Source organism: Mugil cephalus, chromosome 8, assembly GCF_022458985.1.
Source record: "Mugil cephalus isolate CIBA_MC_2020 chromosome 8, CIBA_Mcephalus_1.1, whole genome shotgun sequence".
Taxonomy (NCBI): Eukaryota; Metazoa; Chordata; class Actinopteri; order Mugiliformes; family Mugilidae; genus Mugil; species Mugil cephalus.
The window spans coordinates 1,784,203-1,796,413 of NC_061777.1; the positions used below are offsets into that span (position 1 = coordinate 1,784,203).

Genomic DNA, 12,211 nt, shown 5'->3' on the forward strand with positions numbered 1-12,211 from the left:
GGAGGGAAGCAAATAAAGCTCTGAAACTTCTTCAAACTCCACCAGGCGTCTAAAACTGAAGACTGTGATGAAACCCTTCAAGCCTTCCAGCTGTTTCAGATTGGTTTTTAGATTCACTATAACCTTCACAGATAAGATGTGTTTGTTGTGCTTGGTGTCTGACCTTTGCTTTCAAGATGAAAATAAATCTCCTGCAAAACAAGTCCATGCATCTTCCTAAAACTTGGGTCACATGTCCCGGATAAGCCACTGGAACTCACCTTTCCTCTCGATGGGGACGTGGATGGAGCCAGAGCTCTCGTTGACGTGGTACGTTTTCTTGTCGAACTGCAGGGTGGGCTCGTCCTCCGTGTCGTTGATGTTGACGACGGCTCGCGTGTTCCCGCCCAGCAGCGCGTACACGGGCATGCTCAGCTCCACCTGGAAGCCCTCGGAGCCCTCGAACACCTGGTCGTCGTTGATGATGATGGTGCAGAGCTTGGTGTCCTCACGCTCGTCAAACTGCACCTGCAGGAGAAGACGATGGATGGAGGGTTCAAGAAAGATCTAACAGAAGGAGTTTCTGGAAGATGTTTCGCCGATCAAAAGTTTTCAGACACCCCTCGCATTTGTGAAACATTGCATTAAGAATCACTCTTAGGTCTCAAGTGCAATTTCTCTTAGTTCAGTCACAGACAAAATACAAAACAAATCCTAAAACAGTCATTAAAAACCTAAAATCAATTGGTTCCATAAAAATACACAAGAAATTTTGAGTATTGGGTCATTTTGGCTCCAGTAATCCACTAATGAAGTCCGTACTTTTTATTAAAAGACAGCTTCGTGTCTATACAAAGCACATCTGAAAGGTCTTCAGAGACAAAAAATGTCTAAAACAAGGAATCTAACACAGGAAATATGCCTGAAGATACAGATTCTCAGTCAGGAAGGTACAGCTGCCTCCAGATCACCAGGAAGTGCAGATCTCAGTCCTTCAGCAGTTAGATCCACTCTGCAGAAATACAGACGAACCAGCAGCTTGGAAGACAAACCAAGATATGGGCGTCCAAGGGTTTCTTCAGCAAGAAATTAAGTCCTCATGATCCGCACGTGCAGGAAAAAACACCGAATGAGATCACAGGAGCTCCAACAGCAGTGGTCAAATCAACCAGCATCTAGTCCAGCTCCTCTGGTTTCATCATGTTTTTAGAGATTCTCATCTGGTTCTTGAAGGTGTTTCATCACATGTTTTTAAATTTTGATAAGGCTAGAGAAGACAAAGAAGTTCTTCAATGTCCTCACAGTGGAAATATGTGTAGCATTACAGTAGCATATTAGGAAAAAGATATTTAATAAAAACATTATTTCAAATATTTTGGAACACAAAAGAAGCCACTCCAAAGTTCAGGTGAACCTTGATTCAGCCTTTTTTCAGTGCATTTGTGCTGTTTCTCAGCTGTTTCTTGAAGATGTTTCACCACTCATGCAGTTCTTGAAATCATGTGAATTATGATTTTTTTTCAACAGTTGGGACCTATTTTCTGGCTCTAATGATGTAGAGTTGAATCAGTAAAGGTTCATCCTGTAACTATAAAAACAACACTCACACATGTTGCTGTCCCCAAGACAAAGACAAACCCTAGGTTAGGGAACTGGTCAGGGAGATAAAGAAAATAAAAGCTACCTGTCCGGCATACTCCACGTAGTCCTGCTGGCCTGACCTGGACCCGATGCTGCTGCTGGTGGAGGTGGCGCTGCCCTGTTCGGTGCGGCAGAGCACGATGGCGTACTGGTTGAGGTTCCCGGTTCTCTTCACCGTCACTGCCACCGTGCCGGCCTTCTCGCTCACGTTGTAGCTGCAGAGTCATGAGAAGAGGTAAGACACGGAGGACAGAACCAGACCTTCCACTGGTTTTCATGCTACAGATATCCGGTTCCAGACCTTTTGTGCTCGAAGCTGATGAGGGACCACTGGATGTGGAAGACGTTGTCGCTGACCACGTTGGGTTTGCTGTCTTTGACCAGGAACTTGAAGTTGTCCATGGTTTCCTGGACGTTCTCCTGATGCAGAACGTAGCGGATCAGACCCAGATTGATGTCGGCTGCAAAGGAAAACACCAGAGAAGATCATGAAGATCATGAATCCAGACATTTACAGACACATATAAATCCTAAATTAAAAGATGAGTCTCGATCCCACAGAAATGGGAAAAGGAAAGTTATTGGACAATAACGGAGGAGTCTACTGATCCTTTATGACCGCAGGCATGTTCTGATAACAGCAGCCTTCAACACTCGCTACCATGTTCATCAGGGAATACCAAAAAACACAGGTTTATTCACTGGAGAGACAAACAGGACGCCATATAGACCATCGGTCCTATGCACACAACACTGTTTTTAAAATATATATATATTGACAAATATACAGTATATTATGGGTTTATTACTGGAACCCAAGAAATGGGATGCTACAGTCAAACCCTGACGTAAACAATGATAATAGAGGTGGAAATGGAGAGCTACAGGACTTAAAAGAGGAGGTTAATTGATTGTTTAATTAAAAATTTCCTTTCCATACAAAACTGGGACAAAGATAATTTCTTAAGTCATTTTTTGACTTATTGTTCCAGTATCAATAAAAATACCAATGTGCTGCTAAAAACTGTGTTTTTTCTTCTTTTTTCCAAAAATGTTCAAATATGACTATGAAAATATGACTGGCAATTATGCTATTAGGCTAACACTATTAGTTTCCGACATTTAGTCTGTAAATGCTCAAGTGTCACATATCAGGGACACAAATGTTTAGAAGTAACCTACGGCGGATAGTTGACACTCTCCTTAGATGTACATAGTTTAACCATGTGTTTTACATCTACATCATATTATTCTCACATAATACTAATGGGTGTTAAGTGTGTTAATAAACTGTTTATGTTGTAATTCGTGATTAATTTGGGTTTAAAGTTTTATTCCCAACAGAAAAACGACTGAAAAAAGAATCTGCAATCTGATAAAGTGACAGTAAATGGAACATGAGCAGGAAAATGAAACTAAACCTTTGATTTCTCTGAATAAACTGCATTTATAAGCTGTTTAAATGTGTCTATTATTGTAGGAACAAATTCTCTAAATAGTAAATTGTGTGCAGTTTTACCGATCAACATTGAAGACATGCAGCACTAATCATGTCCTCAGGGATAATAATCCTGTAAGAAGGTCCATTACTTTGAAAGACAAAATGAATGAATTCCTGATTAGTTCACATTTTCTGTTCAGTTACACACATTGGAGAAAATGAAGTGATCCAAACTAGGGTCAAATCCACCTCATCCATGTATTAGATATCAACTAAATGATGATGACGAGCTGCAAATGGAGCGTTGAAGGTGTGGAACTGAGCGCCGCTCTCCAGCCTGGAGGATCAACAAGTTCCAGACACTGAGGTTTGTCTGCAGCCGGGAGGCGAACATCAGCGAGAATGTCTCCACGTGAAGCCACGGCTTGTTACCGGGACTGTTTTTCATTCCTATTTATCGCTCCTCTTACGCTTCCTTCAGCTCTGTGAATTATTCCTGAGGTGGAGGATGGACAGCAGGGGGCAGCACTGCAGCATCAACGTGGGTGAAATGATGTCGGTATTTATTTGTGACGGAGAGATCCAAAATGATTTGAATTCATAGCAGGTCAAAGCCCCAAGAGAAGTGACAAACATTTTAAAAAAAAATCCCTCATGTTGAAGCATCTTAGAAGAAAAAGGATCAAAATGTTTGGAATCATCAGAAAACAAGGCTCCAGCTTCCTGAGGAGGAAACGTCTAGAACGTTTATTAACAAATCATTTCAAAAATTAAGAGAGAGCAGATTGTAAATGCTGCTATAGATGCTTCATTCTCAACTTATAAGCTTATCTGTGACATGTTTAATTATTTAACTTTATCACAGTAGATATCTATTTATCATTTATAGATTAAATATTAAATTATGTACAAACCAGTCATTGAGGAGTCATCCTCAGTGGGTCTTAAAATTTCTTAGAAAGTGAAAGTAAACTTATTTAAAAGTTATTGTTATTAATAATAAACGGTTTATAAAGATGTGCTCTTACTGTAATTTATAATTAATTCAGGTGCTTATAAAACATTTAGTGGTTGTTGGGAAACTATTTTAATGATATTAAACACAACTACATAAGAAAATGAAACTAAAGTGCGGATTAAAAATACAAACAATGAAGACAAACAAGAAACAAGTTTTTTTCTTTCTGCACAAACGTCAGCCTGAGCAGCAGAAGAAAAAACTACGAAACGAGCGGCCGTGTACCTTGTGTGAAGGTGGTGACCGGGTTGCCAGGTTTGAGTTTGCTCTCCAGGAAGCCGTGCTTCGGCTCGGCGGTGACCTCGTAAACCAGCTGACCGTCGTCTGTGTCCGGGTCCACGGTCAGCAGCTCCTTCTTGGTGATCAGGTTGGTGGCCTGAAAACATCGGACGGAAAGTTAGCGTCAAGGAGAAAAATCTCTAGTAGGGATTTTAGCTTAAGATCATCTTAGTTCATTTTTAATTTTTAATTTAAAGGGATCTGCATTGATTGACTCTCAAACTGTCTTTTATCTGCGCATACACCCATCAGCCACAACATTATGACCACCTTGCTAATATTGTGTAGGTCTCCCTTGTGGTGATTTACCAGAGAATGGACTTTTTTTCTTTATTTTACCAGATTAGTCCCACTGACATCAATTAACTCACAGACCTGACCAAAACAGCAACACAACAAATACATCAAAGATAATATGAATCCAGTACCAGTGATAACGTTAAAATACCTACAGACAATGACAAGCTCCAAACGATGTGTTCATCATTGAGGTTATAAGAACTTTAAAATCAGGTTTCTTAAGAAAAGATTCCCAAGATTCAGGTCTTTTTTGAAGGCTGCCACAAGATGCTTTAAATGTTATTTACTTCTCATGTCAGTGGTCATAATGTTTTGGCTGATTGGTGTTTAAAGACTTCATATGAATCAGAGTCAGGGGAAGCTGCAGCCGAACAGGAAAAGATGAAACGATGATAATTTGCATCAACAATAAAACACCCAGGACTTTAATTAGCCTCTGGATGAATGGATGAATGAATGAATGAATGAATGAATGAATGAATGGATGAGGTGACACTTTTACAGCATCCACCAAACAAACTATAACTTTCCCATGTTTTAAGGGTCCTTCTGGTGATGGACCAAGATGTCAGCTACCAAACTAGAAGTGAGGAGACGAGCTTCTGCATAAAGACCTTGTTGTCCATGTACTCCAGCCACTGCAGCCCCAGGTTGGTGACGATGCGCGGCGTCCCGTCGTCCACCGGCAATATGTCGATCTTGAACTTCTGAGGAGCGGCTGTCACAATCTGGAAAACCAGAATAAAAATGCATTTACGAAAACCACAGCACTACAAACACTTGATGTGCCAAGGGTTTCTGGCATTTATTGACTCAGACATTGAGATATTTCTGCCTAAAACGCGACTGTGGACAAGAAAATGTCCATTGATTATGTTTGAAACATTCAGCTGTATAAGCTTCAGAAACACTGTAAACTGAATAGAGGGGAAAATATCCAGAAAAACTGCTTAGAACCTTTTTGAAAAGAATATAATTGGAAGTTTGAGTTTTGGCATTGATTGACACAGATTTTGAGATATATCCCACAGCTTTCTGCCAAGATGCACAAAGACTGTCCTGTACCCAGTCCCCTGATGAACATTCTTTACTAGGAGCTCTGGTGGCACATCTTAAATCTACCTGCAACACAACTCTTCTTTGAATAGACTTAACTTAAGGAAAGCTATGGCACAGTGGTTACAGAAGCAGCTCTAAATATCGATAGTATCGATACCACGCCTAGTATCAGTATCCGATCGATACTACCGTGATGAGATCGATACTTTTGTTCCAGTTTCTCTTCTGTACACCCAACAAATTACTTAAACTTCCTCACAGAGTCCATGTGAACACAACTTCTCTCCAACTACTTCCTTCCTTCGAGGACTAGTGCCTTCAGGAAGCATCTGACCCACAAATTGCTCCCTGGGTGCTGCACAGGAACACGACTGAAGCAGCTACACGTATGTACAAGAAAACTTCTGTCACAAAACCCGAAGTATTAAACATCACAGTCTGGATCCCTGACACAAGCTGAAAGTCATAATCCTCCCGCCTGTATCAGATTACAAATCACTGGGTTGTGTTTGAGGTGCTTCGGGGGAATTCAGAAAGAGCAGCCTACCATCGCAGTGTTAAGGCCAACTTTGACACGTCTGAGGGATATGTTCGTCCTCGCACTTTATGGACCTCATACATTATTTAACAACCGGGCAGAACAAATTCACCTCAGACGCCAGCGGCAGTGAAGCCACCGAGTGTCGACTCCCGGTGATGGGGAGATAATAAAGACCAGCCAGAGAGGAGAGCGCGATCGGGAGCATCGTTACCTGTGTGCTGCCGCCGTTCAGTTTAATCAGACGGACTATTAGTAGTGACAGGTGGTGGAGGACGGCTGAGGGGGATGGCTAAATTGACAAGCAGAGGAGTCAATTCACCCTGAAGCCGACTCATAACCACCACCATAAAGATGACATTAACGGCACAGATGTTCACACTGATGCACAAGAGGGGATGTTAATAAGATGAATTCCAGGTGATATCAAACCACTGAATAGAAGGTGGAGAAGAAACTAAGGATAGCAGGAAGTGTTTAGACACTATATTCTTCAAGTGTCACTCACATCTTCTCAGCTTCCTTCCAAATATCTCCAAAATGTTCTCACTTCTGCACACAAACCAATATTAAATTAAAAGGAAGCTACGATCATTAGCTGGGATGCAAAGAAGCCAGGAAGAGCTACTATGCCTGGAGGCTAGGAAGAGCTACTGTTAGCTGTAAGGTTACAAAGAGCTACTCTTAGCTGGGAGGCTAGTGAGAACTACTATTAGCTGGAAGGCTTGAAAGAGCTACTATTAGCTTGGAGGCTTGGAAGAGCCTTTCCAAAGACGTTTCCAGGGAATATCCAAAATGTTCCTCCCTTCACCTTGCCTACAATTAACAAGTGTCCTTGCTTTTCACAAAATGTTTCTCGTCTCTGTCCAAGTCCTCACAAACACAGAAGCACACCCACAAAACTGCTGTATCACCCCTCCTACCATAAAAAGGTCAGAGTCTGCACACACAAACACACACACACACACATTATGCCACCTGCAAACAAACACACACCTCTTTGCCGGCCTCCTCCACCATGAAGAGGAGGTTGGTGCCGTCGGCCACGCTGAAGGTGAAGCGGTCCTTGAGCGAGTTGGAGCCGTCGTGGTTGTAGCTGATGCGGTTCTGGTAGATGTCGTCCATGCTGAAGCTGCTGGTCTGTCGGTAATGTTGGCCGTTGCCTGTGCGCTCGATGGTGCCGTGACGAGGAGCCTGGACTACGGTGAAGATGATGGACTCGGCCTGAAAGAAATCATTTTCTGGTCACACCCAGATTTCTGAAGGTACAGTTTAGTTGCTGATTAAGTCGAATCTCTTTAGTGCTTTCCAGCCAACTCATGTTCTTTTCTGGCCCAGAGGCTAGAAAGCTAGGAAAAGCTAACATTACGCTGGAGGCTATGAAGCTAGGAAAGGATAGTCTTTGCTGGGAGGCTAGATATGTAGGAGGAGGTACTATTAGCTTGAACGCTGCAATACAAGGGTGTGAAGTTAGGAAGAGTTACCATACATTTGGAGGCTAGGAAGCTATGAGGAGCAACTATTAGCTGGGAGGCTTGGAAGCTCAGAAGAGCTATTACACGTTTGTAGGTTAGGAAGATAGAAAGAGCTACTATTAGCTTGGAGGCTAGGAAGCTAGGAAGAGCCACTATTAGCTTGGAGGCTTGGTAGCCAGGAGGAGGAGCTACTATATGTTGGGACGTTGGGGAACTAGGATGAGCTACAATTAGCTGGAAGGCTAAAATAACAATAGAAGCTAACAAATAACTAACAAAGCTGTAGAGGTTTGTGCAGCCGTTTTGTGTTCTACCTCGGTGTCTGCGTCGGTGGCTTTTAGCTCAAACTCGGTGATGGTCTTTCTCACTCCCTCCTGGACCCTCATACCAGGGACCTGAAGGAGAGGCAGGGAGTCGTCCACCGGCTTGATGGTGATGTAGAAAGTCTGGGCAACCTGAAGACACACAAAATAATAAAAGAGATGCAACATCACAACAAGAACAGTTTTTTTGTGCTTCATATTACCTGCCAACGGCTAATAGCCCTCAGCAGACCGGGTTAGTCAACCCAGTAAACAATTGAAGTTGTTTTGCTGTAAATATTTTTTAAAAATGTAATATTTTTTAAAGGTAAAAGACTGTATCTTTTGTTGATAACAAAACCAACTCCACAGCGCTCAGGTGCCATGAATGTGAATTAGGTCACTGCTCTTAAAACCATATTTCAAAGGTCATGTGAGATCTTGGCTATTGTTTTTAGCACAGAGCCAGAAATATTGTCGTTATTATTCTGTTTTATCTAAAACTTGGCTCCTATATTACCCAGAACGCAACAAATCCTGGTGACAGTGGCTAACATGGCCTCCAGCTTAGGGTTAGGGGACCACTTTGTGGAGTGGTTGTCAGTGGCAACTGTCAGTCATCGTGGAGGGGGCGGGGCTTATGATATATTCTGCAGCCAGCCAGTAAGCAGAGCTCCACATGCTTTGGTTTCACTCTCATTAACTTACCGTAGTTTTTAATATTAAGCTTGAATGATCTGAGCACAACCAGGAGTTTCAAAAAAAAAAAAAATAGATCCAAAAAAAAAAATAAAGTTTACTGCACAACACTTGCTAGTAAATATGCAATAGTTATTCAATATGAAACCAAACAGGCCTCCCAACTGGAGAGAATTAACAAAAGTGAAAGCTCTTCACAGACACTAACCACTACAGTGGCCTCATAGCCTCCGCACACTGCAGGCAGCCAGGCGTGAAGGCTAAATGACCTTTTTCACATGTTTACTCAAGTCCTTGTGGTCCTCATTAGTTTGGATTAGCAAGGCAAATTTATGCATGAGCCGAACTGGGGGGTGAGGCTGGAGAGCCACTTTTTTTAGCTCTATAATGACCAGGGAAGAGGGTGTTTGTTAGAATTAGAATTTGGCAGAATTTTTAGATTATGACTGAAACGTGTGGGGAGTGGAGATCAAACTTTGGTTCAATATCTTCTAGTTCACATCCACGCGGCTTCATTTTGATGAGTCATTAGTCAAAAGAAATAGACAACTGCTGCACGGAAAAGAGTAAAACCACAGTTGCTCTAATGTCCACTAGAGGTTGACTCCTACAGCAAGTAAATCCCCATAGACCTCCCTGTTAAAATGTCTCTACAGCTATTTTGTTTTCATTCATAATAAAGTGTCCATTGAAATTTTTATGGATCTCTTTAAATTTTGCAGAATTTAGTGTGCGTGGTTTCTTTGAGTGCCACAGAGTCCAGATGACTGCATCGCTGTTTAAGCCCCAGCAGATCTTTACGGACTGACTCCAGACCAACTTCACCCCTCGAAAATGTGTGAAGTGGGGCTAACTTCCAGGCTAATAGACGGATTAGGCCACAGCGTTAGCCCAGACCCTATGCAGACCCTAATGTCGTAGCATGATGTGCACCTCCCCACAAACGTAACTACGCATTGTTACGACACAGACCGCAAAAGGAGGTTTGGAGCTGGGCTGACAAGCACACAAGCATAATTAACTCAGGCCATGTGCATAGGGTACGCTCTCTAGACCTGTAGTAATTTAAATGAGCCTTAAGACTCCACAGCTTGTTCCAAAATGTGAGTCATGTCCCCAACTCCTCATGTCACAACGCACACACAGCAAACAGCTGGTTGTAGTTCTGATACAGCGGTATAAATCCACTAGAGGTATAGCATAATTAAAAAGGTTCAGGTTGCATCCTGCTAAATGGGACAACTGTGGTAAAGCTGTGCTGGCACTGCGCAGTGTAGTGTAATGTAGTGTAGTGTAGTAGCGAAGGATTACGGGTGATCCTGAAAGCAGCGGAGGATTCTCTCGAGGTAAAGCTGCACTGTTTGTCCACACAAGATGAAACCCTTCTCTTATTGTCCCTTATGTCTAATGCAGACGTAGAATAAACCTGATGTTACCAACACCTCACCAGACTCATTTCTTAGACAGAAGACATATCACACAGATCACAGAGGCAACAGATAAACCGACACATTTTTGTTTTCCAAATTTCTGTCTTTGCGCTGTGACACACCAAGACGACAGTCGGCCATTTATTGTGCATCAAACTGGTGCCGGGTGTCCTGAAACGTTCTTTATGCTCCTTACTGATCTCCAGCATGTTGGGACCAAGCTCACCTCGTTTGTCCCGTCAGACACCGTGAAGGAGAACTGGTCGGCATGCTTCTCTTCTTCGCTGGTGTGGACGTACTGGATGCTGCGCGACGCCAGGTCAGCCTGAGTGAACGTGCTGATCCGGGTTCCTGGAGAGAGAAGATTCACAGTACAAAAACAAAAAATAAAACACTGACGAAGTCTCATGATTTGCGACTGTTTGCGCACAAAGTTTTTCTTGTTTGTCTTTTTCTAACGTTCCATTTCAAGTGCACACACTGCGTCCACTTAGTGTTCCCCTGCTTTTATTTTTATCATTTTAATGAGCAAATAAACTAAAGTTAAAAGGCTCCAGCTCCACTTTCACTCCGCGATGCTTTCACAGATTAAAACTCAGTGTGAAACATAATCGGGTTCGAGTGCAAATATCAAACATTGCTCAGCATGAAACTAAAAACAAACCAAATTATCTTCTGCATCCTCTGAGTTCCATTTCTGCAGATTTATGGAAAGATGGTCGCTTAAAAACAACTGCTGCCACTGCTGCTGCTGGCATGATACCTACTGTATTTATTTTTATGCCTGAAACATAAAATGTGATACATATACGTATATAAAAAATAATACTAATAAAAGCTCCACCATTTATCCATTTTCTTTGACTTCCATCTCATTTTCACAGCGGACGCTTTAATAAATGCAAATTTGCTTTCATATAAATTGCTACATTAATACTAGACTTGTTATCATGACTGGAAATCCAAGTGCGTGGGTCCTATAAGTTCCCCGCAGTTAAATCTAACCACATTTTACCGTTAACTGATGTTATATGTCACATTTCCTGTCAGGTCCGTCGTTACGTGAAGGCACATTCCAGAGCATGAAAATGAACTCAGACGTGAAGGTAATAACTTGTTGAATAACGCGGCCCATCAAAGTTATATCCCTAAGCAGATGGGATGGGTGAGAAGTTATTTGCCTGCGCTGACAGGAGGAATGTTTCCAAAATAAAAAATAATGAAGCGGGTCAACTATCACGAGGAGAGAAGTCGGAGGCCTTGAAGAAATGATAACGGAGACTTTTCAGCATCAGTCGTCCTCATGTCAGTCGCTGACAGGGAAACAAGTCTACGGTCCTGCTCGCCGGTGTCATCTATTCCCTCAGATCTCAGTCAGAGATGAAAATCCAACTTTTTTTTTGACTCCATCAAATCAAAGAGAAGAAGTCGTATTCTGCCTTCAACTTGTCTCGACAGGAAACGGCTCCAAACAAAAACCTTTCTCAGACCAACAGTTTTATATCTGACGTCTTTGCAACTTTAAGCTTGAACATGGCTTTCTAACAGGCAGAGTTTCTGCAAATTAATTGAATATTTTGCTGAGGTCTGAAACCTAAATGTGACAGAGCGGTGGGTTCTCATCTGAAAGAAATGGACGGAGCGTTTTAGAGCAGATACTTCCTCTTTATTTCGTCTTGACTGCTTCTCTGAGAGACCGATGAACTGGTATGAGCCTATTAGAGGACGGCCGTAATTAATTAAACAATCTAAAAGTGGTTTGCAATCAAACATGAGTAGTACCGTGGGCTCCGTTATAGAACCATGAACTCCTATTTTAAACTCTCTCAGTGACAGAAAATGCTGAGTTTTTGTTGTCGACTGCTGTTGGAGGACGTTTTAGACTTTTAGTCAGATTTAGATTCTGGATGGAGGGATTTTATATTAATTAAATAACAGATAAAACTTCAGCTCATAACTATCTCACACATTCTGTTTGCTGTCTTTTGTCGTGCACATTTATTCATGTAGATAATCTTCCTCTTCCTAGCCTGCCTGCTAACAGTGTTTC

General features: G+C 42.1%; 1 protein-coding gene across 3 annotated transcripts in view; it reads right to left on the bottom strand.

Annotated features, from left to right (window-relative positions):
* fras1 (Fraser extracellular matrix complex subunit 1) overlaps positions 1-12,211 on the bottom strand; it is a 216,084-nt gene that overhangs the window by 10,702 nt on the left and 193,171 nt on the right. For all 3 annotated transcript variants that reach the window (XM_047592667.1, XM_047592666.1, XM_047592665.1), the window contains 8 exons: positions 10,388-10,512; positions 8,045-8,185; positions 7,252-7,479; positions 5,273-5,386; positions 4,305-4,455; positions 1,922-2,081; positions 1,664-1,835; positions 261-507 (listed from right to left, as the gene is read on the bottom strand). In XM_047592667.1, the coding sequence (XP_047448623.1) occupies positions 261-507; positions 1,664-1,835; positions 1,922-2,081; positions 4,305-4,455; positions 5,273-5,386; positions 7,252-7,479; positions 8,045-8,185; positions 10,388-10,512 (1,338 nt within the window). The remainder of the gene's footprint in view (positions 1-260; positions 508-1,663; positions 1,836-1,921; positions 2,082-4,304; positions 4,456-5,272; positions 5,387-7,251; positions 7,480-8,044; positions 8,186-10,387; positions 10,513-12,211) is intronic.